Source organism: Dendrobates tinctorius, unplaced genomic scaffold (genome assembly GCF_039654945.1).
Source record: "Dendrobates tinctorius isolate UK_male_01 unplaced genomic scaffold, ASM3965494v1 ptg000103l, whole genome shotgun sequence".
NCBI lineage: Eukaryota > Metazoa > Chordata > Amphibia > Anura > Dendrobatidae > Dendrobates > Dendrobates tinctorius.
This window is the reverse complement of record NW_027361771.1, coordinates 42422584-42448516: the sequence shown is the minus strand read 5'-3', so window position 1 is coordinate 42448516 and position 25933 is coordinate 42422584. Positions and strand designations below refer to the sequence as shown.

The window sequence follows — 25933 nt, the reverse complement described above, 5'->3', positions numbered from 1 at the left end:
GGTGTAAGAAAGCCATCACTTCCAGCATCACCTTTGTAAAGACTCTTGGAGCGATGGAAAGGCTGAATGGCATGGCTGTGAACTGAAGGTGTTTTATGGTGCCCTCGAGGAAGACCGCCACTCTGAGGTATTTCTGAAATCTGTAATGGATGGGAAGATGATAATAGGCATCTTTCAGATCCAGGCCTGCCATCATACAATTGGGAAAAAGGAGCTTAATTGCGGATCTAATAGACTCCATCTTAAATTTATGATTTATTACAAAAGTATTCAGTTTCTTCAGGTTAATTATCGTCCTGAAGGAGCCATCGGGTTTAGGTATCAGAAAGAGAGGGGAGTAAAATCCTCTCCCTTCCTGTCCTTTTGGCACCTGGACCAAGACTTTTTTGTCCAGAAGGCTGAAAATTTCAGTCTCTAAGGCCCGCTGTTGGACTGGGGAGTTAAGGGATGTTACGATGACTGAGTTACGGGGCACATGATGGAATGCTAATTTTAGTCCTTCTCTAATAATGCCCAGGACCCAAGGGCTGGTCGTGATTTTCTCCCAATCCTGAAGGAAAAATTTTAGTCTCCCTCCTACTGGAGGGACTGGTTCTTTAGCTCCGATCTCTGCAGAAGGAGGATCCCCTAAACATAGCACCTTTTCCTTTTTTCATGGCCCAGCGGTTCTGATTCTCTGCTGTTCTTCCCCTACCAAATGGTCGTCTCCTGAACGCTCTCCTATAAAATGGGAGAGAGGGGTTAAGGAACCCTTTTTTCCTTTCTTTTGCTTTCGCAAGGATTTCGTCCAACGCTTTTCCAAACAAAAACTCACCCTCACAAGGTATGGCACAGAGCTTTGCCTTGGATTGGGTGTCACTTCTCCAGCTTTTAAGCCATAGGCTTCGTCTGGCGTTATTAAGCAAGCCTGCTGTTCTGGCTGCCATGTAGTGAATCGGCTGATGCGTCTGCTATGTATGCCGCTGCGCCACGAATCAGTGGTATAGCTGCTCGTAGCTTGTCTCTGGAGACTTTTTGCTCCACTTGTTGGTCTAGCTGATCAATCCAGACCAGCATAGAGCGAGCTGTGCACGTACTGGCTATTGCCGGCTTAAACGTGCCCGTGGCTGCCTCCCATGCTCTCTTTAGTGAGGCATCCGCTTTCCGGTCCAGTGGGTCTTTTAGAATCCCTGCGTCTTCTACTGGTAAGGCCAACTGCTTTGAGGCTGAGGCAACTGCCGCGTCGACCTTCAGGACCTTAGACCACGTTAACAATTCCTCGTCGCTAAAGGGATACCTTCTTTTTGAAGCCGAGGGAAGATAACCTCTCTGATCCTGCTTCTCCCATTCCTTTTTCACTAAGGCCTTTATTGCCGGTATAACGGAAAAACCCTCCTCCTCCTATCTGTCAATCCCGCAAACAATCTCTTGGGTCGTTTGCAGCTCCTTAGTGTCTGTGCAACCCATGGTGTTTCTTACAGATTTCACCAAGTTGTCCATGTTCTCTAATGGAAAACATGAACGACCCTCCATATCAGAGGAAGATGTAGACGTATTGGAGCCGTCAGAGACTACTGCTTCGTCTTCATCTGTATCTAAGCTAACTGCTGTTGGTTTGTTAGCCTTAGTTTTCTTAGATATGCCGCTAGACTGGGTTAGGGCCTGTAGTTCCTCCCTTATTATAGCCCTAATATCTGTGGCTGATGTTGAAGCCTGTTTTATAATTTTCAGAAATGCATTTTTTGCACAGCCTCTTTGTATACGAGTCCAGTAAAGGACGTGTACATAGGGCACATTCCTTGTTTTTTGATTTTTCCTTCCTTTTAGCCTATGGTGGACATAGCAGAGGAGAGAGCGAGAGCGAGAGCGAGAGCGAGAGCGAGAGCGAGAGCGAGAGCGAGAGCGAGAGCGAGAGCGAGAGCGAGAGCGAGAGGTTCTTTAACAACTTGATAGGCAGAGAGTCGTCCACTCACCCCGAGAAGCTGTAGGCACCGGTTCAGGAGGCTGAGAAGGGGTTCTTTTGGCATGACTTCTGTGGCTCCTATCTGAGGAGCCTCGCCGTTCCGCTGCCGCTGCATCACCTGCCTGGGGATGCGTGTCCTGTCTTGGGGAAGACATATCTGCACGCTCTATCACTATCCCCCTCGGTTTTTTATGCCACCCTTCAATACCTGGTAACTCCCCCTCCCAGGTGCGCCTGCTTCCAGTGCATTCATTTAGCCTGCGCCCGGCCTGGAAACACCGTCCGGCGCCACTATATTAAATCATGTCCCTTTTTTTTTCCTCCTGGAGGGGGCAGGGACTGCTCCTCTGCTGGTATCGCGTGGCTGTGAAAGACCGCGCATGCGCTGTACGCTGAGGAACCTCCGGTAACCCGGAAGTTCATCCTTACCTCTTCCCAGCGCTGTACCTGCGTCCTCGCAGTTTCAGAACGCCAGAGATAGCTTCTCTATCTCGGCTCCGCACTCCCACACGGACCGGGATGGCTGCCTCCAAGATCCCGGTGACGTGTATCCATATAAGAAAACCCCCCGTCGGCTCCACCCGGTACCGGTGTTTCTTTTTGCGCTGCCACCGTCTCAGACGAGGGGGGAGCCGGATTCCAGCACTCCCCCGACGCTGCTTCTGGACCGGAACCCCTGCCGTTCGCACGGACACTGCACAGGCGGTTCCTTGGCCCAGGTATGTCTTCTGTAGAGATCCTGTGGTTCCGATAGGAACAGGAAACCAACTGAGGAGAGGCGGACCACCCTCTTTTATCTCTGTAGGTTTCCTGTTCCTATGGGCGGATCCCTCTCTCCAAGTGGGTGCTGTCATGGCGAAGAGTAAAAATACGATTTTGTTATTTTCATGCCCGGGCATTATAAACTTCTGTGAAGCCCTTGGGGGTTCAAAGTGCTCACCACACATCTAGATAAGTTCCTTAGGGGGTCTCGTTTCCAAAATGGGGTCATTTGTGGGGGGTTTCCACTGTTTAGGTACATTAGGGGCTCTCCAAAGGCAACATGACACCCGCAGAACATTCCCTCAAAGTCCGCATTCCAAAACGTCACTACTTCCCTTCTGAGCCCCGACGTGTGTCCATACAGTAGTTTTCTCCCACATATGGGGCGTCAGCGTACTCAGGACAAATTGGACAACAACTTTTGGGGTTCAACTTCTCCTGTTACCCTTGGGAAAATAAAAAAATGGTGACTAAAAGATCATGTTTGTGGAAAAAATATGAATTTTTTATTTTCACGCCCGGGCGTTATAAACTTCTGTGAAGCACTGGGGGGGTTCAAAGTGCTCACCACACATCTAGATAAGTTCCTTGGGGGGTCTAGTTTACAAAATGGTGTCATTTGTGGGGGGTTTCCACTGTTTTGGTACATCAGGGGTTTTCCAATCGCGACATGGTGTCCGATCTCAATTCCAGCCAAAAACGTCAAATGGCGCTGCTTCCCTTCCAAGCTCTGCTATGCGCCCAAATAGTGGTTTACCCCCACATGTGGGATATCAGCGTACTCAGGACAAATTGCACAATAACTTTTACGGTCCTGTTACCCTTGGAAAAATAAGAATTGAGGGTGAAAATATAATTTTCGTGGAAAAAAAAATATGATTTTTTAATTGTACGGCTGTATGTTATAAACTTCTGTGAAACCCTTGTGGGTTCAAAGTTCTCACCACATATCTAGATAAGTTCCTTGGAGGGTCTAGTTTCCAAAAATGGGGTCACTTGTAGGGGGTTTCCACTGTTTAGGTACATCAGGGACTCTCCAAACGTGACATGGCGTCCGATCTGAATTTCCAGCCAATTTTGCATTGAAAAAGTCAAACGGCGCTCCTTCCATTCTGAGCTCTGCCATGCGCCGAAACAGTCGTCCCCCCCACATATCAGGTATCAGCGTACTCAGGACAAATTGCACAATAACTTTTGCAGTCCAATTTCTCCTGTTACCCTTGGTAAAATAAAAAAAATTGAACCTGAAGTATTTTTTTTTGTGAAAAAAAGTTAGATGTTCATTTTTTTTTTTTAAATATTCAAAAAATTCCTGTGACGCACCTAAAGGGTTAATAAACTTCTTGAATGTGGTTTTGAGCACCTTAAGGGGTGCAGTTTTTAGAATGGTGTCACTTTTGGGTATTTTCTATCATAAAGACCCCTCAAATGTGATGTGGTCCTAAAAGTAAAATGGTGTTGTAAAAATGAGAAATCGCTGGTCAACTTTTAACCCTTATAACTTCCTAACAAAAAAAAAAAATTTTGGTTCCAAAATTGTGCTGATGTAAAGTAAACATGTGGGAAATGTTAGTTATCAAGTTTGTGTGCTGTATCTCTGTGATTTAAGGGCATAAAAATTGAAAGTTGGAAAATTGCGAAATTTTCGCCAAATTTCTGTTTTTCACACAAATAAAAGCAAGTTATTTGAATGAAATTTTACCACTAACATGAAGTACAATATGTCACGAGAAAACAATGTCAGAATCACCAGGATCCATGGAAGCGTTCCAGAGTTATGACCTCATAAAGGTACAGTGGTCAGAACTGTAAAAATTGGCCCGGTCATGAACGTGCAAACCACCCTTGGGGGTGAAGGGGTTAAAGTTTATGTTATGCCAGTTTCACACGTCCTGATATTTCCGGTATCGGAGATATCAGTGTCCGCGTGTGTACTACGTGCGGCAGGTGTGGCAACAGTGTGCTGCATCAGTACCACACGGACGGCCGCCGGGGGAAGAAGCGCTACTGTAAGCAGATGTCCCCCAGCGGCTGGTGCTTAAGCCGGCTGTCATTCTCCCCTGCTTTGCCGCGATCAGCGCGAGCAGAGGAGAGTGAACAAATGAAAAAAAAAAAAAAACTGACCTGCTGTGACCACTGGACCGTCGGAGAATGCAAGTGATGAGATCTCTGTGTCAGAGCTTGAACTGCCAGACCTCATCACTTGCATTCTTCTACGGTCTGGAGGTCACAGCAGGTCAGCATTTTATTAATTCATTCTCCTCAGCTCCCCAGCAGACCAGGGAAAAATGGATGACAGCCGCATTCAGCACCTGCTGCTGGGGAACAGCGGCTTACAGTAGTGCTACTTCCCCAGCAGCAGTCTGTGTACACTAGGGTGACCGCAAAAAAAAAAAAAAAAATCGATGTCGGAATTTTGTCCGTCTGGACCCCACAAAACGATTCCCCTTTCCAGATATTGAGATAGCCAAAATTTGAGCTCGATCAAACGACGTTAACCCGTGCCGCTCGTCGCTCAAAGTTTGAAAAAATCCAAAATTGAGGTATTTTAAGATTTAGGTATTTTGCATAGTCTGTTAGACTATAAAGAATGTGACAACGACATTACAGAAATAGCCCTGACCAAATTTTCGAACCATTTGTGGTATTTGAATGCAGAGTTGGTGCGATTATCGTTTTTTGATCCCACCATTACAGACAATGAAAAGTTGTTAATGGCTAATAAATTGCTCAGTAGCACAGATGAACCATCAGAGCACGCTACGGTTGTAAATCCAAAAGTTAGGAAAGAAAAATTAAAAGAGGTAGGAAGTAACCGACTTTAACGACCTTCTGACAAAAGATGAAGAACAAAAGCAATATGTCCTGCAAGTTGTAAGCAAATGCCGAGCATTATATTCTGACGTTTCAAAAACTACTTTAACAAAAGCTCTAGAATAGATTAGATAACTATGTAAAATTATCAACTCATGTAGGTTAGCGTGCTCTGATGGTTCATCTGTGCTACTGAGCAATTTATTAGCCATTAACAACTTTTCATTGTCTGTAATGGTGGGATCAAAAAACGATAATCCCACCAACTCTGCATTCAAATACCACAAATGGTTTGAAAATTTGGTCAGGGCTATTTCTGCAATGTTGTTGTCACATTCTTTATATAGTCTAACAGACTATGCAAAATACCTAAGTCTTAAAATACCTCAATTTGGATTTTTTCAAACTTTGAGCGACGAGCGGCACGGGTTAACGTCGTTTGATCGAGCTCAAATTTTGGCTCTCTCAATATCTGGAAAGGGGAATCGTTTTGTGGGGTCCAGATGAACAAGATTCTGACATTTTTTCCCCCCCATATGAGATCCGGTCACCCTAGTGTACACGGACGACTGTGTGCACTGTTCTCCGAGAGCAGGACGTTTTGTGGCCCGTGCGTCTGGGAGAAAACAGACATGTCAGCGTGTTTTGCACACGGACACACGGTCTGTGAAAACATGCTGACATCTGCATAGACCCATTCATTTGAATGAGTCTGTTTGTCAGTGTCTCCGGTACATTAGAAAACTGTCACCACACGTACCGGAGACACTGACGTGTGAAAATCGGCCTTATAGGACATGTTCCCACAAAGTTTATTGATGCTGTGTCTTTTCACAAGCCTACAAGAAGTAATTTTCTCTTGTGGGTAAAGCATTTTAGTGCATTTCTGCATGTACCCCGCATATGAGTAAATCAATAAAGTTTTCACAAAGCAAGATACCAGGAAATAAAAAACAAAAGCAGCTTCATTTAAAAACATTACACATCAAAAATCACATGCAGCCTAGCTTAGCTAATAGATGCAGAAACGCTGAAAAAAATCTGCCACATCAAAAACTCAAAGGGTATGTTGCTCTCCCGTCAAAACGATGCACGTGGATACATCCACATACAACGCATGTCGCTGCGTACCCAGTGTTAAAGATGGGTAAGCAGGACAACGCAGGGCGCATGCCGAAGTAGGCAGAGCTTAAGGCCGGGGTCACACTAACCAACGCAAAATACGGTCAGTATTTTACATGCGTAATACGGATGACAGACCCCTAAACAGTGCTCCGTAGGTCATCCGTAATCAAGGTGTGGTCGCGTATTTTGCGCATGTCAGCATCCGTATGGCGAGATTTTCTCGCAGGCTTGCAAAATGGACATATAATGGAGCCCTATGACAGTTTTAATAAAGAAATGAAAGAATAGATATAGACACATAGAATGCGTATATATATATATATATATATATATATATATATATATATATATATATATATATATATATACACACACACACACACTCATTCATTCTATGTGTCTATATCTATTCTTTCGTTTCTTTATTACTGTATAGCGCACTGAATTGCCGGCTTTGCTAAAAGACACCGGGTGCGTATTTCTCGCAGGTCACACGTGTGGTCCGTGTGTAATCCGTATTTTTTGCGCACCCATAGACTTGCATTGGCGTATTACGGCAGTAGTACGCTGACAATCGCAGCATGCTGCGATTGGCACGGACCGTAGAATACGGATGAGAAATATACGGCTGGTGCGAGGGACCCCATAGAGAATCATTGGTCCGTGTCTAATGCGTGCTTTTAGCGCCTCTCACTCCGCCGTATTCCTCGCCAGTGTGACCCCGGCCTAAGGGAAGTACACAGCCCTATGCAGACCAGCCAAACGCTAATGTGAATGCGGCCTTACATCAGTGAAAGATAAAAAAAAAAAAAATTTAGGAACTTACAAGTTGATCAGCAATTTCTTATTTTATCAACAAAATTTACAAAACTCATTTACATCACATTTGAAGAGACTTTGGGAGAGGGGGCTAAGTGACAAAATACCCAGAAGTGACACCTTCAAAACACTGCACCCCTCAAAACCACATTCATTAAGTTTATTAAACCTTCATGTGCTCACAAAAGTGTTATTTTGGCACCAACTTTTTATTTTCACAATAGTAAAAGGAGAAAAGACAGCAAAAATGGTTATGCAGTTTCTTCGGAGTACGCGGATACTCCATATGTGGAGGGAAAACAAGGCAGGGCTTGTAAAGGAAGGAGTAACATTTTGGAACACAAACTTTGATGAAATAATCTGCAGGCGTTATGTCATGTTTGGAGAGCCCCTGATGTGCCTAAACAGTGGAAACCTCCTAGAAGTAACCCTATATTGGAATTGATCTAGAGTTTTCCTGGGATATGAATTTTATAATGTGGTGGCATATGAAAATTGCGTAGTGGGCATCAGGTTGGCATACGTGAGTTGTGTCAGTCAGAAATAAATGTCCATGGATGAGTGGTAGACTCTCAAACAGTATTTCATACACAGACTAGGTGTCATTTCATTTCCCCTTTCTGTAACACACTTTACACCTTTTTTGCTACCTTCCTCCCTTTCCAGTTTGAGGGACATATTGCTATTGTACAACACGTGCACCTTCAGTTCTGGAGGTACTGGGGCCCATTCCTTCCTGATATCCAAATATTCGGGCCTTGATCACTACCTCCTGGAACTGATGGTCATGGTCACGGTCTGGTATGCACATCGTCATAGCATGAAGGCGTTACACGATGTCATTTGTACAATGTGCGTGGCCAGCTTCTTGTACCTCTCCTTGGCTTTTCCCTTGGGCTCTGCTTTCACCCCTTTCTGAGCAGCTGTCCAATTAGCATCTTAAGAAGATCTGATTTTTTGCAGACAGTACTGCATGGTACTGTAGCTTTAGCAGAGAGGGAAGCTGGTATAAAAGTTATCTATGTAGAGATAATAACCTTGATCCAGCAGTGAGTGCACCAATTCCCACCCAATTTTCACCCACAAACTCACAGGACAGTGGTGCATTCAGGTTTCCTTCCCTTCATAAAAACTAAACCTGTGGGTGAACCTCGAGAAACTCTACAAACTGTGCGAGAGTACAAGTCCATACCTGGCCCTCTTGCTGTACAGGTATTGCCATAAATGGAGCCTCCCCTTGAAAAGGGTTAGAGAGTCAACTATACAGATGTCCCTTTTAGCAACGTACACTTCAGGAAACTTGTTGCTGAAGTGATGAATGACTAGCCGAACATTGAAAATTCAGGGTCATCTTGGGGAGGACATTATCACTGTAATGCAAAAATTTGTGGATAGCCTCAGAGGGTGTCCAGGGCATAGCCATGTGGAACAGGGGAGTGTTATATAAAACATCAGCACTCCAATATTGCTGAATTTCTGGCTTCTTCCCTGTCCCCATGTGAAGAACAAGGCCCCAAAACTAGATGTCTAATGAATCTACAGTTGACAAATGATAGAATGAATAGGTAATAGACATATTAATGTGGACGCCAGACAATCAATGATTATAATGGCCATAAAAAATGATCAATAATATATATATTTTATATCATGATCCACATAATAATCTGAACAATATAGGGAAAACTGCACATTTGATAGAAACAACGCAAAGAGAACCAGCAGTCAAAAGATCCATAAAATGCAGTATTTTATTGAATGATTCAAAAATATTATGGACATACAGTGTATTGATAGGGAGAAACAGAAAATATGGACATACAGTGGTCATAGGACCAGCCACACTGCAGACACAGCACCAACAGCAATGATGGAATAATTACAAGATACTAGTAATGAGTCAGGGACACATAGAAAAATAATGATCTTATAGCAAGGAGTGTTTAGAAAACATCACCATGTAGCAAGTGCTACTGCCCTTATATAAACTAAAAAAGTTCCCTGATAGTTGGAGACACACATTATGGCTCAACATTATAGCCGATGGCTACATTCATGTACCTGGAAGCAGTGGTGACAGTGGGGTCGATCCAGTCCCCTGTCACCACTGCTTCCAGGTACATGAATGTAGCCATCGGCTATAATGTTGAGCCATAATGTGTGTCTCCAACTATCAGGGAACTTTTTTAGTTTATATAAGGGCAGTAGCACTTGCTACATGGTGATGTTTTCTAAACACTCCTTGCTATAAGATCATTATTTTTCTATGTGTCCCTGACTCATTACTAGTATCTTGTAATTATTCCATCATTGCTGTTTCCTGGTGCTGTGTCTGCAGTGTGGCTGGTCCTATGACCACTGTATGTCCATATTTTCTGTTTCTCCCTATCAATACACTGTATGTCCATAATATTTTTTAATCATTCAATAAAATATTGCATTTTATGGATCTTTTGACTGCTGGTTCTTTTTGAGTTGACAAATGATGAAGTGGGATTTTAGGATAAAAATGCTGTGCATACAAGTTTGTCTGGGACACCATGAGATCTATAAAGTTGTTAGAGAAAGAGACTTTGAAAAGTCAATTTCTTTGTGGATGGTAGTTTAACCCCTTCCTGACATGAGACGTACTATCCCATCCATGGGACCCGGGCCCCTATGCCCATGGACGGGATAGTACGTCTAGCGCGATCAGCGGCGCCCACGTGGTGAGCGCCGCTGATCGCGGCCGGGTGTCAGCTGATTGTGCCGGGTGTCAGCTGTGATAATGTGTCAGGGGCGGTCACGGACCGCCCCCGACACGTTAACCCCTTGCACACCGCGATCAAACATGATCGCGGTGTACCAGGGGTTAAAGGGAAGCATCGGCAGGGAGGGGGCTCCCTCCGTGCTTCCCTGAGCCCCCCATGGCAGCACAATGTGCAGCGCTGCTGCGGGGGGCTCCTTTCCTCCAGGCCCCCCGAATCCAAGATGGCGACGGGGGCCTTCGGGGGCCTGAGGAAGCTGGCTTCCTCAGTGCCTGCAAAGCGCAGGCATGAGGAAGCCTTCTGCAGTGCCGGTGTCAGATCGCTGATCTGTCACAGTGATCTGTGATGTGACAGATCAGCGATCTGTCACAGGACAGTGATGTCCCACCTGGGACTATTTAATAAAGTAAAAAAAATAAATAAAAAAAAGTTAAAATAAATCGCCAAATAAATTAGAAAAAAAAAAAATATTCCCCCAATAAATCCATTTTTTGGAAATAAAAAAAAAAAACAAAAAAAAAACCACAATAAAAGTACACATATTAGGTATCGCCGCGTCCGTAATGACCCGCCCTATAAAACTGTCCCATTAGTTAACCCCTTTAGCGAACCCTTTAAAAAATAAAAATAAAAAACGAAGCAAAAAAATAATGATTTATTATCATACCGCCAAACAAAAAGTGATCAAAAAATGTCACGTGCCCGAAAATGGTACCAATAAAAACGTCAACTCGTCCCGCAAAAAATAAGACCTCACATGACTCGGTGGGTCAAAATACGGAAAAATTATAGCTCTCAATATGTGGTGATGCAAAAACTATTTTTACAATAAAAAGCGTCTTTTAGCGTGCGACAGCTGCCAAATATAAAAACCGCCATAAATAGTAAATCAAACCCCCCGTCATCACCCCCTTAGTTAGGGAAAAATAATAAAATTAAAAAAAGTATTTATCTCCATTTTCCCGTTAGGGCTAGTGCTAGGGCTCAGATTAGGGTTAGGGGTGTGTTGGGGTTAGGGTTGGAGTTATAATTGGGGAGTTTCCACTGTTTGGGCACATCAGGGGCTCTCCAAATGCAACATGGCGTCTGATCTCAATTCCAGCCAATTCTGAGTTGAAAAAGTCAAATGTTGCTCCTTCCCTTCCAAGCTCTGCCATGCGCCCAAACAGTGTTTTACCCCACATGTAGGGTATCAACCTACTCAGGGAAAATTGCAAAACAATTTTTGGTGTCCAATTTCTCCTGTTACCCTTAGGAAAATAAAATATTGGAAGCAAAAATATCATTTTTGTGGAAAAAAACGATTTTTCTATTTTCACGTCCGAGTGTTATAAACTTCTGTGAAGCACTTGGGGGTTCAAAGTGCTCACCACACATCTAGATAAGTTCCGTGGGGGGTCTAGTGTCCAAAATGGGGTCACTTGTGGGGAGTTTCAATAGTTTAGGTACATCAGGGGCTCTCCAAACGCACATGACACCTGCAGACCATTCCATCAAAGTCTGCATTCCAAAACGTCACTGCTTCCCTTCCGAGCCCCGACGTGTGTCCACACAGTAGTTTTCTCCCACATATGGGGTGTCAGCGTACTCAGGCCAAATTGGATAACAACTTTTGGGGGTCCAATTTCTCCTGTTACCCTTGGGAAAATGAAAAAATTGGGGACTAATTGATCATGTTTCTGGAAAAAATACGATTTTTTTATTTTCATGCCCTGGCATTATAAACTTCTGTGAAGCTCTTGGGGGTTCAAAGTGCTCACCTCACATCTAGATAAGTTCCTTAGGGGGTCTAGTTTCCAAAATGGTGTCATTTGTGGGGGGTTTCTACTGTTTTGGTACATCAGGGGTTTTCCAAACGCGACATGGTGTCCGATCTCAATTCCAGCCAAAAACGTCAAATGGCGCTGCTTCCCTTCCGAGCTCTGCCATGCGCCCAAATAGTGGTTTACCCCCACATGTGGGGTATCAGCGTACTCAGGACAAATTGCACAATAACTTTTAGGGTCCTGTTACCCTTGGGAAAATAAAAATTGGGGTGAAAAGATCATTTTTGTGGAAAAAATATGATTTTTTAATTGTACCGCTGTACGTTATAAACTTCTGTAAAACCCTTGTGGGTTCAAAGTTCTCACCACATATCTAGATAAGTTCCTTGGGGGGGTCTAGTTTCCAAAATGGGGTCACTTGTAGGGGGTTTCCACCGTTTAGGTACATCAGGGACTCTCCAAACGTGACATGGCGTCCAATCTAAATTCCAGCCAATTTTGCATTGAAAAAGTCAAACGGTGCTCCTTCCATTCTGAGCTCTGCCATGCGCCGAAACAGTGGTTCCCCCCCACATATCAGGTATCTGCGTACTCAGGACAAATTGCACAATAACTTTTGCAGTCCAATTTCTCCTGTTACCCTTGGTAAAATAAAAAAAAAATTGAACCTGAAGTATTTTTTTTTATGAAAAAAAGTTAGATGTTCATTTTTTTTTTTAAATATTCAAAAAACATGGATTTTTGGGAGTACTCACCGTAAAATCCTTTTCTCAGAGACACTCATTGGGGGACACAGAGACTGTGGGTGTGTGCTACTGCCGTCTGGAGGCTGACACTAGGCATACAAAAAACAAGTTAGCTCCTCCTCCACCGCATACACCCTCGCCCCTATAGCGGGCGGAAACCAGTTTAGTGCAAAAGCAGTAGGAGGACATACAAAAATTAGCCTTAATGCAATAAATCATATGTCTGAAAAAAGGATCACCCTGTCTTAAACAAGAAAATATGTTAAATAATAAGTATGAGCCAACCAGCTATCAGGGTGGGTGCTGTGTCCCCCAATGAGCGTCTCGGAGAAAAGGATTTTACGGTGAGTACTCACAAAAATCCATGTTTCTCCTTCGTCTCATTGGGGGACACAGACTGTGGGACGTCCTAAAGCAGTCCCTGGGTGGGATAACACTCACCGATCCAAGCCGCATGCCTTCCTGTTTAAAGGTGTGCCACTGCTGCTTGGAGAATTTTTCTGCCCAGGCTCGCATCTGACGAAGCCTGAGTATGCACACTGTAATGTTTACAAAAAGTGTGCAGGCTGGCCCAGGTTGCTGCCTTGCATACCTGTTCTGCCGAAGCCTGGTGCCGAGGCGCCCACTGCCCGAGTAGAATGCGCCCTTACTCCAGCTGGAACTGGCGTGCCTCTAATACGGTAAGCCTCCTGAATGGTTAGGCGAATCCATCTGGCTATGGTTGACCGTGAGGCTGCGAGGCCCTTCCTGTGCCCTTCGGGGATCACAAACAACGAATCCGTCTGGCAGAAAGGTGCTGTCCTCGACACGTATCTCCTGAGAGCTCTTACCAGATCCAATGTGTGGAGCGCCTTTTCCACCCTGTGAACTGGCGCTGGACAGAAAGAAGGCAGCACAATGTCCTCATTAAAATGGAACGAGGACACCACCTTTGGTAAAAAAGGTGGCGGAGGCCTAAGGACTACCTTGTCCTTAAAAAAGGTCAGGAAAGGGGCTCTACAAGAGAACGCTCCCAACTCCGATACTCGCCTAATGGATGTTATGGCTACCAGGAACACAACCTTTCTGGATAGATATGCCAATGAAACATCCTGTAGTGGCTCAAACGGAGCCTCCTGTAGTACCGACAGGACCAGATTAAGATCCCAGGCCTCCAATGGTGCTCTGAAGGGAGGTACTAAATGAACGACCCCCTGCAGGAACGTTCTGACCTGCAAATTGGTAGCGATCTTTCGCTGAAACAGGACCGACAGGGCCGATATCTGTCTTCTAAGGGAACTTGGCGCCAAACCTGCGTCTAGGCCAGACTGAAGGAAAGCCAGTATGTTGGGCACAGAGAAGGACAATGGCGGAACCCCGTGTTCCCGACACCACTGGAAGAAAACCTTCCAAGTGTTATAATAGGTCCTTGCCGAGGCTGGCTTTCGGGCCCTTACCATTGTCGCGACTACCTCGCGCCCAAACCCCGCCTGGGTCAGCACCCAAGATTCAATGGCCACGCCGTCAAACGCAGGGCCCCTAAGTTCGGGTGGCAGATCGGTCCCTGGGACAGTAAATCTGGTCGTTCCGGTAGCCGCCATGGTACGTCTGCGATGAGCTGTACCAGATCCGCGTACCATGCCCGTCGGGGCCAATCCGGGGCCAGCAGAATTGCCGGAACCCCCTCTGACTTGATCTTCCTGATAACCCTGGGGAGAAGTGGCAGCGGCGGGAACAAGTATGGGAGCCGAAATTGGTTCCAGGGTATCACCAATGCGTCCGCTGTGATTGCTTGCGGATCCTGAGACCGGGCGACAATCACGCCCACTTTGGCGTTCTTCCTGGAGGCCATCAAGTCCACGTCTGGTGTTCCCCAGCGCTGGCAAATCTGCTGGAACACCTCGGGATGTAGTGACCACTCCCCGGCCGTGATGTCCTGGCAGCTTAGGAAATCTGCTGCCCAATTCTCGACGCCTGGAATGTGAACCGCTGAGATCGAGTGGGTCCTCTCGGCCCAGCGGAGCACGTCCCACCTCGCGCATGGTTGCCCTGCTGCGTGTGCCCCCCTGGTGATTCACGTACGCCACTGCCGTGGCGTTGTCCGACTGAATCCGAATCGGGTATCCTGCTAGCACGTGTTGGAACTGCTGCAAGGCCAACCGTATTGCTCGAATCTCCAACAGATTGATAGGGAGACGAGCTTCCTGAGGCGACCACTGCCCCTGTGCCGTGTGGTGGCAGAAGATTGCTCCCCAACCGGAGAGACTCGCATCGGTCGTGATCACTAACCAATGATCCGGAGGAAAGAGCTTTCCCTGCAGAAGCGACCGATCGCGTGTCCACCATCGAAGGGTCTGTCGGACCTGAGAGGACAACCTGCACGGGTGATCGAGTGAGAACGGGCTCCTGTCCCAAGCCGCTAACAGGGCATGCTGCAGGGGGCGGAGATGAAACTGAGCAAACGGGATTGCTTCCATCGCTGCCACCATCCTGCCCAGGACCCCCATCCCGAATCAGATAGTATGGAGGCCTGGCTGTTGAAGTCTTCGAGCTCCCTGTCGGAGTGCCCCAGCCTTGTCCTGAGGGAGAATTACCAATCCCTGGGAGGTATCGAATATCATCCCTAGGAAAACAATCCTCTGGGCCGGCGTGAGGAATGATTTCTTCCTGTTGATCATCCATCCTAGACGAGACAAGGTATCCAGTGTGATGGTGACACTCTCCTCGCACGCTGGACGGGACGGGCCCTTTACCAGAAGGTCGTCCAGGTATGGCAACACCACAATGCCCCAGGAGTGAAGAGTGGCCATGGCGACCGCCATCACCTTCGTGAATATTCTGGGGGCCGTGGCCAAACCGAAAGGCAGCGCCACAAACTGGAAGTGCCGTCCCTCGACTGCAAACCGTAGGAATCTCTGATGCGGGGGAAAAATAGGGATGTGTAAATATGCATCCTGAACATCGATTGAGGCCAGGTATTCTCCCTTCTCCATGGAGGATATAACCAACCGGAGGGACTCCATGCGAAAATGCCTGACCCTGATGAACCTGTTTAGTAGCTTTAGGTCCAGAACCGGCCTTACCGCTCCATCCTTTTTGGGCACTGCGAACAGGTTGGAATAAAACCCTTGGGTTCTTTCGCTCCTTGGCACCGGAACGATGACCCCTTTGTGCTGCAGCACTTCGATGGCCCCCCATAACGCCTCTGCCCGAGACCTTGACTTGGGAAGCCGGGAGGGAAAAAATCGTGTTGGCGGACTTTTTATAAACTCTATCTTGTACCCGGAAGATATCAGCTCCATCACCCATGCGTCGCGTGCCACCGCAGCCCATATGTGACAGAACCGTTGCAGACGACCGCCAATCCTGCTGTCCTCGGGTACCGCACTTCTCGAGTCATTTTGTAGAGGGCCTCTGGGACCTGGCCCCCCTTGATCTGGGCGGACGCCCTCGCATCCTACCCAACGGGTTGGTCCTGTAGGTGACCTGACGCTCTTTGTCATGGTTATAGTGCGCAGGAGCGGGGGTACTGGCCGTTGCCGTCCACGCGGGTGCGCGAAATGCCCGAAAACGCGCCTGAGGCTGACGAAATGGCGTCCTTGTCTTCTGTTGTGGGAGAAAACTACTTTTACCCCCTGTTGCGTCCGAAATGAGTCTATCCAATTCTTCCCCAAATAGTCGGTTACCCTGAAAGGGCAGGGAAGTCAAGGATTTTTTAGACACTGAATCAGCCCGCCACAGCCTTAACCACAAGGCTCTCCTAATGGCGATTGCGTTTGCTGCTGCAAGTGCTGCGTTATTAGCTGCATCCAAGGATGCATTAATTAGATAGTCACCCGCCATTGCGATCTGACTTGTTATCTCAGCCACCTCTGCTGGCAACTCCCTATCCTGCAGGATCTCATTTAAAGAGTCCGACCAGGACATCATGGCTTTGGCTACCCATGTTGCCGCAAAGGAAGGGAAGAGTGCTGATCCTGATGCTTCGTATACCGAGCGCGCTAATCCCTCTATGAGCCGATCCGTGGGGTCCTTGATGGCCGAACCACTAGGCACTGATAACAGGGATCTCGAGGCCAGGCGGGATACCGGGGGATCCACCGCCGGAGACTCTGCCCATTTTTTACAGAGCTCTGGCACAAATGGATATCTTGATCCTAGCGTCTTCTGTCCTGAAAAACGCTTGTCTGGCCGTTCCCGGTGCCGCTGCACTATATCCTCGAACTCAGGATGAGTGCTGAACACTCTCCGCGGCTTCCGGGCCTTTTTAAAAGACACCTTATGCCCTGCGGTTAGGGTGACCTCATCATCAATACCCAGAGTCTGGTTGACAGCCTCAATGAGACTGTCCACCGTCTCCCGGCACCCTGGGGTGTCCAGGTCCAAGGATTCTTCCACATCCTCTACTGAGCTCTGCTCGCTCCCTGAAAGGGGTGACGGCGAGCGTGATGCCACACTCGCAGATGCTGAAGCACCGGAGGGGCCTGGCGACACAGAATGGGTTCCCTTTCTATGTGCCTGCCTAGAGAGAGTGCGGCCCCTGTAGGCCGGCGGCTCATGTGAGGAGGCAGAACCACCCAACCAGGCGAGCCGTCATCTCTACCCCTATCCGGGGCCTGAAGGGTCTCAATTGCCTTTGTTAATGATACCATAGACCGAGAGAGGGATACCGCCCACTCTGGGGGTTCCGGACCCCTGGGCTCTGCTGCGGGGGAGGGCTCCTGGGCGCGTTCGGTGACACAGGTTTCACATAATTTACTGGTCTGCGCTCGTGGGAATCTAACCCCACAGGAAACGCATGCGGCATAGAAGGATGCGTGCGCTTTACCTTTTCCAGACATACTGCTGGAAAAGAGAGAGAGAGAGAGAGAGAGAGAGAGAGAGAGAGAGAGAGAGAGAGAGAGAGAGAGAGAGAGAGAGAGAGAGAGAGAGAGAGAGAGAGAGAGAGAGAGAGAGAGAGAGAAGAGAAAAAGAGAGAGAGAGAAAGAGAGAGAGAAAGAAAGAAAGAAAGAAAGAAAGAAAGAAAGAGAGAGATATTTTTTCCCTTTTTCAACGAGGGCGAATGCGGAGGAGAGGGGAGCCCTATATGCCCTAGCGTGGCCTTCAGGCCGGGGTCACACTTACCCCTCTGTAGTCCTTTTCCTGGCTCCTGCCGTGGGAGGCCCCTCCAGCTGCGTTGGTGGCGGTCTCCGGGGACTGCCGCGCTTTGCGGTAAGCTCCTGCAGCCTACCCCGGACTGCTGTCGGGGACTCCATCTTATCCGGCGCCCGCCCTGCCAGGAGGGGGGGCGGCGCCGGAAGTGACGCCGACGGACGCCGCACTGAGGGCGGGACTTCCGCCCGCGGATCAGGCCGGAGACACGGCCTAAATTACGATACCCCCCGCCCCGGATCCTGTAACGCCGATACCGGGGACGGGGGGGCGCCGAAGCGACGCCGCCTAAGACGCAGCCGGAGCGCTGCCTCCCACTTCCGCCCGCAGCCTAGGCCGAAGCCGCGGGCTAAATTAATGGCGCTACCCACCTGGGGTCCAAACGCCGGGCCCCAGCGACGTCCTCTCCTCCACCTCCTGTGCAGGCACCCTAACTCCATCTGCCCTGTAGGGGCGAGGAGAGGGACCGTCCGCCGCCGTGCAGCACCGCCGTCAAGCGTTGGTGGAGCAGTGGGGGCGCACAGACTAGTCTTGTGCCCGTGTGCAAGCCCATGGTTTCCATACCTAGGGGTGGACAGGGCTAAGTCTGGCATAGTGTCCCACGTCGCGGGAGAGGAGACGTGGAGGGACTCTCGCCCGTAGTCGCCCGTTGCTGGTTTGGGGAAATCGGATCCTTTCTATAGGATGCGTTGCCCCTTCTCGTCTTCAAAAAATAACACACACAAAAAATAGATGTCTGGGGAAAAGTCCCAGAGGTGTCCCTCGGTGCGGGAAAGGATACGCGGAGCGATGCTCAACGCGTGCTCTCCCGTTGATGGTTTGGGGAGATCGGACCCGTCGCCCCTATCTCCTCTTCATAGTGAGAACCGAAAAAGAAACCTAGTCTGGAGAAACCAGACTGCGTGTGCCTCCAAAGACACCAAGCAAAAAACTGGTTTCCGCCCGCTATAGGGGCGAGGGTGTATGCGGTGGAGGAGGAGCTAACTTGTTTTTTGTATGCCTAGTGTCAGCCTCCAGACGGCAGTAGCACACACCCACAGTCTCTGTGTCCCCCAATGAGACGAAGGAGAAAATTCCTGTGACGCACCTAAAGGGTTAATAAACTTCTTGAATGTGGTTTTTGAGCACCTTAAGGGGTGCAGTTTTTAGAATGGTGTCACTTTTGGGTATTTTCTATCATATAGACCCCTCAAAGTGGCTTCAAATGTGATGTGGTCCTAAAAATAAAATGGTGTTGTAAAAATGAGAAAATCGCTGGTCAACTTTTAACCCTTATAACTTCCTAACAAAAAAAATTTTGGTTCCAAAATTGTGCTGATGTAAAGTAAACATGTGGGAAATGTTAGTTATCAAGTTTTTTGTGTGCCGTATCTCTGTGATTTAAGGGCATAAAAATTCAAATTTGGAAAATTGCGAAATTTTCAAAATTTTCGCCAAATTTCCGTTTTTCTCACAAATAAACGCAAGTTATTTGAATGAAATTTTACCACTAACATGAAGGACAATATGTCATGAGAAAACAATGTCAGAATCACAGGGATCCATGGAAGCGTTCCAGAGTTATGACCTCATAAAGGTACAGTGGTCAGAATTGTAAAAATTGGCCCGGTCATGAACGTGCAAACCACCCTTGGGGGTGAAGGGGTTAAAATTGGATTCCTGATTGCACCACAAAATCAAGAACCTGTGGGTGAATTTTCAGGAAGTGAAGTCCATGACTAATTTTCTGTCCTGGGTAGTCTGCATGGCAGTTCCATGTAACAAGGTGGCACGGGATGGTAGTCAAGGCCGAGTTTACTAAGACAGTTAGTGAGCACCCCGGCCCCTTTCACATGCAAAGACAAGTGAAGTCCCAGTCCTGCGGTATAGTCAACTACCTTTATCACACACTCACTTCAGCCGCTGGGGATGAGGATTCAGGAAAACACCACAGGCACAGTTCTGTTCCAACTGGAAAACTTTACTGTACATGAAACAATGCTTCCTGCAACTTATTGAGCCTGTCCAGCATCACTAGCTCCCAACTGGGTTGGGGAGCAGCAAAAGTCTTTCTGTGGTCCGTCCACACTGCCCAGAAGTTCTTGGCAGCTTGTATCCCCCGACTGAGTACCCTCTGCTAGGGGCTGAAAATAGTGTCCTGCCCTGGGCAAGCCTTCCCAGGCTCTGCTGAAATTACTTCCCTGTCAGCTTGCTGGACCGGCCCCTTTTCTTAACCCCTTCTATCCCTGAGCTAACTTAACCCCTTCGTGACCGAACCAATGTCACTTTATGTGGTCATAACTCTGGAATGCATCAACAAATCCCAGTGATTTTGAGACTGATTTTTTGTGGCACATTATAATTTATGATAGTGGTAAATTTAGATTGATATATTTTGTGTTTATTTATTAAAAATATCAGAAACTTGACAAAAATGTAAAAAAAAAATTGCAATTTTCAAACTTTGAATGATTATCCCTTTAATCCAGATAGACATACTACAGAAAAACATTAATAAATAACATTTCCCACATGTCTGCTTTACATCAGCACCATTTTTAAAAAGCCAATTTATTTTGTTAGCCTTTTAGGAGGTTTAAAAATGTAGCAATAATTTTTCTTTTTTTTCAAGGAAATTACAAAATTTATTTTTTTGAGGGACCTATCCAAGTTTGAAATGGCTTTAGGGGTGCTATATATTGGAAAACCCCAAACATGATACCATTTTAAAAACTGCACCCCCTGACATATTGAAAACTGCTGTCAGGTAGTTTATTGACCCTTCAGGTGATTTTCAGGAATTAATGCAAAGTGACATAGCCGGAATGAAAAAGTGTTTGCTTACCACCTAAATGTCACTAACTTCTGAACTGACCGCTGTAGCCGGCAGACTCTAAGGCCGCTATTTGGCCATGAAATGCTATGGCAAACATCAGGACCTCACAATCATGATCTCAGAGTGTCAATTAGACTAAAGTGCAAGCCCCAACAATCCATTAACCATTTATTTGATGTAGTCACTTTTGACAGCAGCAACTAAGGGGTTAAACGGATATGGATGGTGCCAACACCGATTATTTGTGACAGCAAGTTGTCAGATATAGTGGACAGCCGACAGCTGCTGGATTGTCACCTGTGTGGGGATGATATTCCCTTATATCTCAGGTCAGTAAATATATGGGTCGCCCCTCACACCCAGGGCAGCGGGGTACTCGGTACTGGGCCGGTGTCAGGGGGATGTGTCACAGCAGCGGTGACCCGGTCCGTGGCGCCCAATATCAATGGCGGTGATGTTAATGGTGTTAAGGTTTAATTGAATGGTTCATGACGCCACCCATGGTGTTTGGCAAGGTAGATGGTAAGCCGACGCTGCATGCAGATCCGCTGGGACTGATTGTGTGGTGCAGCAAAGATGGTATAGCTCCCCACAGGTGGAGCTGTAGTCCCAGGGCAGTGTAGGTGCAATGGATGAAGAGAGGCACAGAATGGTATAGATGCTGGTACCCAGATGTAGCGGTGCTGAAGGCGTTAGCGACGAATGAATGGAGGACACCAGGACTTGTAGTTTCAAAGCTTTACTCACAGTTCATGGTACCCACTGGTGCCCGCCTCCGTGCCGTGTCCTCCGGGGTAGAAACTCAATCAACCTCCCGGGCAAGTCAGAGTTCTCCTCGCCAACATGTGCCTTTCCTGAACGACTCTTCTATTGCGCCTTTTAATGTGAAGAGCTCCAGTACCGTAGTTCTCTGGAATTCCTCCTGTAAGATGTTCCTAGAACCTTACCTCTATGACAGACAGCTGTAGCCTCTATCGGGGACTCCTCTCAGAGTCCTGACTCGCAAATCGGTTGCTGTTGTGTCCCAAGTCTTGGATGGGAGTAGTGCATTTACAGCCAAATACTCCACCGGTGTCTGCTGCAGAACCATAAGTGTCCATACAACTTCGGGGACCGGGCCCCGGCCTTGCGCTGGGAACCTATAGGTAAGGTTCCTCTTCCAACCCACAACTCCTCTGTTCTCCTACTCCTTCGTTCCGCGCTGTTCCTTCTCCCTCTTATGGAAGCTTGGGTTGCAGGTCTAGGTCTTTCTCTTCTCTTTCCTGTGCCAGCTAGCTCAGATCACTGAGGCAGCTGCAGCACTCTTTCTAAACTGAATTCAAAACTAACTTCAGAACTGAACTCCTCTCGCCTGACCTCGCGTCAGACTGACCTACTATCCTCAACTTTCCCTCTCTTTTATACTAACTCCACCCACCTCCCAGCACATCTTGTGTTACGAAGCAGGGTTCCATGAAGGGTGCTCTGCTACCCCCAGCCTGAAGCTGCTAGGTGCACCTACTGAACTATCCTGTGTGTGGGATGCAGGTGTTGGAGTGTGGAAAGGAGTTCCCAACTTACCTAGTTGGTGGGGCACTACACCTTAGGAGAAGGTGCAGTACCTCTGTGGCGACTGAGCCTCAGGGGCGCCACATATACGTATTGGCTGCCACGAAGGGGTTAATACAAAAATACAGCCAACATTTCACATTACATACCAGGACAATATACAACATTAATACTCAACAGAACTGTATAAACATGAGGGAACCATTGGGGTGCCGCATGGACTCGGGGTGTAGAAGAGAGGAGGCAATTGAAGGTCCCCGCCACCTCCTTACATCCATATTACTTAAGGAGGAGGAAAAAGAGGAAGGTGTGATCCTCTCCTTCACTAGCAGTGTCAAAGGCAAGGCAGCCATGCGCCTATTCGACTGAATACCATGATTAGGACATGCGTGTGCGTTTAACTTTTTTTTTTTTAAATTAAATTTGCGCTAGAAGTTAATAGAAATAGAAGAAAAGAATCAAGAAAAAGGTAAAAATATAAAAAGTAAAAAAACAAACACCCAAGGCGATGCCTGGTGCCCTTATGTCAGAAACAGTAGGTACCTTCTTGCAATCACCGTGCGTTTAATCATGGTGATCGCACGATTGTCATGATGTATATATATTGCATTGGTCGGAAAGCCCTTCACTTCCATGACGCATATATCGTGAAGAGATTAAGGGAAAGTTCACACAGGACTTTTTTGTTGCGTTTTTTTTTTCATGCTAATTTTCAGCTGCTTTTTCCGTTACCAGCAAAGCCTATGAGATTTCTGAAATCTCATGCACACACATTGTTTTTTTTTGTGTGATCAGTATTTTGTGCTTGGCTGCATTTTTTGGACACAGAGCATGTCACTTTCAGCGTTTTTGCCTTTTCAGCGTCTTTCACCAGTTGACGAACGGGTGTTGAAAAACCACTGCAAAAACGCAGGTGTCATTATTTACAGCGTTTTTGCTGCAGAAAAGTCATGGACAAAGATAAAAAAAAGCACCTAAAAACACAAAAAAACCCGCACCTAAACCTGGATTTTTGCCACAGCTTCTTTCCTGCCAAGAAGATCAGGTTTTGCTGCAGAAAAAAAAAAAGCAGCAAAAAAGTCCTGTGTGAACTTACCATAAACGCTCATGTGAACTTGGCCACAGCCTACACGAGCATAAAAATATAAAGTTATCTGAGTGTCTCCAGAAATGTTGATTTTCATAATTCATTTTTATACAGTTATTTTAATAAGCCCAAGTACAATTTCACATTTAAGAGTTGCAAAGTAGCCATAAAAAAAAAACAAAAAAAAAAAATAAAAATTGATCTGGGAGAGATCAATTTTTTTTTTTTTTTTACTTAGATTCTATTTTACAACATTGTTTCCACATGTGGGCTTGAGCGTGTGATCATTTGACTACATCGACAATACACTACACCACTTATGTAGTGGAGTGTGCTATCCTAACCTGCCATGCCATCATTAGTCCCCATTCATTTATTTTTAATGTTCTATATTTTATTCAACACAAAAAGCTGCAGACAACACAGTTAGTTCTGACAACAAAGAAACCAGGCCCTCTTAGGCTATGTTCCCACAATAAGTTTTTCGGGATTTTTTTTTTTTTTTTTTTAATAGTGTTCATTTTAGAGAACAAATGCAAGTAACATATTTTAGTTAACGGGTGCAGAAAATCTGCAACATCAAAAACTAATCATAGCAACAAAACCTTAGGCCATGTGCACACATTGAGTATTTGGTGAGTTTTTTACCTCAGTGTTTGTAAGCCAAAACCAGGAGTGGAACAATCAGAGGAAAAGTATAATAGAAACATTTGCACCATTTCTGCATTTATCACCCACTCCTGGTTTTGGCTTACAAATACTGAGGTAAAAGACTCACCAAATACTAAGTGTGTGCATGTTGCCCTAGATTTAGACGATTCCTTGAAATCCCCTTTACACCAATGCCCTCCAGAAACTCACCTCGAACTTGGAAGGAGACTTCTTCCCCCAGATAACCTGGGGCCACCGTGAGCTGTACCCCTTCCTCCCCACACTTATAATCTGTCTCACTGGAGTCAGTACATGGTCCAAGAGGAAGCCACATGGCAAAGAGCAGCAACCACAAACCATCTGATAACTTTAAGGCTGCCATTCTGTGCAGGGAGGAGCAGTCAGGGGGGATTGTTATAGACTGGGAGGAGGCGCCATGTAACTTACGGGTCATACATATAAACTAGGGTGTCACATGGTTAGCGTAATGGATGTCAGAAGTTGCCAGGTTTTTTTAGCAAGGTTATATGTCAAATAATGATCAGAATATTAATTAGGCCAAGTTCAGTATTTCATCTCTATATTTGTGATTCCAAAACAGGAGAGGAACAATCAGAGAAAAAGTATAATAGAAACACGTCACCACTTCTGGCTTTGGCTACAAATACTGAGGTAAAAAACTGAACAAATACTGAAAGTGTGAACGTGGCCTTACTAATTATATGCTTCCTTCTACAACCCACCTGCAATTAATCAGCTGTAGACCAAATGTAGATCAGACAGGTCCTTGTGGCCACCTTGGGGTATTGCTTTTAGACAATTGATAACTTCAGACTTTACAATTGTGACATAATATGTAATTTTGAGGCTCAGTCTTGTATAGGACTGCAGATGCATTACATGGAATATGTATAGGCCTGACCTCAAAGAAACATGATCATGTAGGCACGTGATGATATATTGCAATGTATTTTAGCATGTGGTGCAGGTATGATCACGAGAGGTAAAACTCTGGAGCATCCAAAAAACTAAAGGTGGACACACGCTCTAAGGCCGGGATCACACTACCGTGTGTGATGCGAGAAACTCGCACGAGTCTCTCGTATCAACACCCAGTGTGTGCAGCTGCATAGAAATTCATACAGCCGCAGCTCCGTTCCTGAGTGCCGGCGGCAGTGCCGGGTGTTGATGTGAGAGACTCGTGCAAGTTTCTCGCATCACACACGGTAATGTGATCCAGGCCTAATAAGGCCACATGCACACATTCAGTATTTGTTGAGTTTTTTTATCTCAGTATTTGTAAGGCTGTGTTCACATACAGCGTTTTTATTTCCGCGTTTTCCCACGGATTTACCAAAAAATCCGCTCAAAAAACGCTTAAAAGAAGCTTCCCATTCATTTTAATGCATTTTGCACTTTTTGTGCATATTGATGCGTTTTTTTCCACGAAAAAAAAGCTTTGCGGTAAAAAACAGCATGCTAATTAATTTCGCAGAAAAATCCACATTTCTAGCTATTTTCTATGTGTCTGGGGACGCGCAGAAAAAATCGCGGCAAAAACGAGCTGAAAAAAACGCACATTTTCTGGGAAGGAGTCCGGTTTTTATGGGCACATAGCCTAAGTCAGAACCAGGAATGGAACAAACAGAAGAAAAGTATAATAGAAACACGTCACCACTTCTGTATTTATCACCCACTCCTGGTTTTGCCTTTAAATACTGAGGTAAAAAAAAATCACCAAATACTCAACACGTGCACATGGCTTCAGGCTTTGTTCTCACCGTGAGCTTTTGGTGAGTTTTTGATGTTGCAGATTTTCTGCATCCATTAAGTAAACTAGGCTACTTGCATTCTTTTCCAAAATGTGCAACATGAAAAACTTCCCAAAAACTCATGGTGGGAGCGTAGCCTAAGGGCTCATACTCACATGCGAGAAACTCACACGAGTCTCGCATGTCAATATCTGGCACTGCCGTTGGCA

General features: G+C 46.3%; 1 protein-coding gene across 2 annotated transcripts in view; it reads right to left on the bottom strand.

Moving 5' to 3' along the window:
• LOC141100086 (zona pellucida sperm-binding protein 1-like) overlaps positions 1–24370 on the bottom strand; it is a 185087-nt gene extending 160717 nt beyond the window's left edge. Inside the window, exon 1 of one of the 2 annotated variants that reach the window (XM_073588292.1) lies at positions 24163–24370. In XM_073588292.1, coding sequence (XP_073444393.1) covers positions 24163–24334 — 172 coding nt within the window. In that variant the 5' untranslated portion in view covers positions 24335–24370. The remainder of the gene's footprint in view (positions 1–24162) is intronic. The other variant, XM_073588293.1, reaches the window with a different exon arrangement.
• Between the last annotated feature and the right edge of the window lie 1563 nt (positions 24371–25933).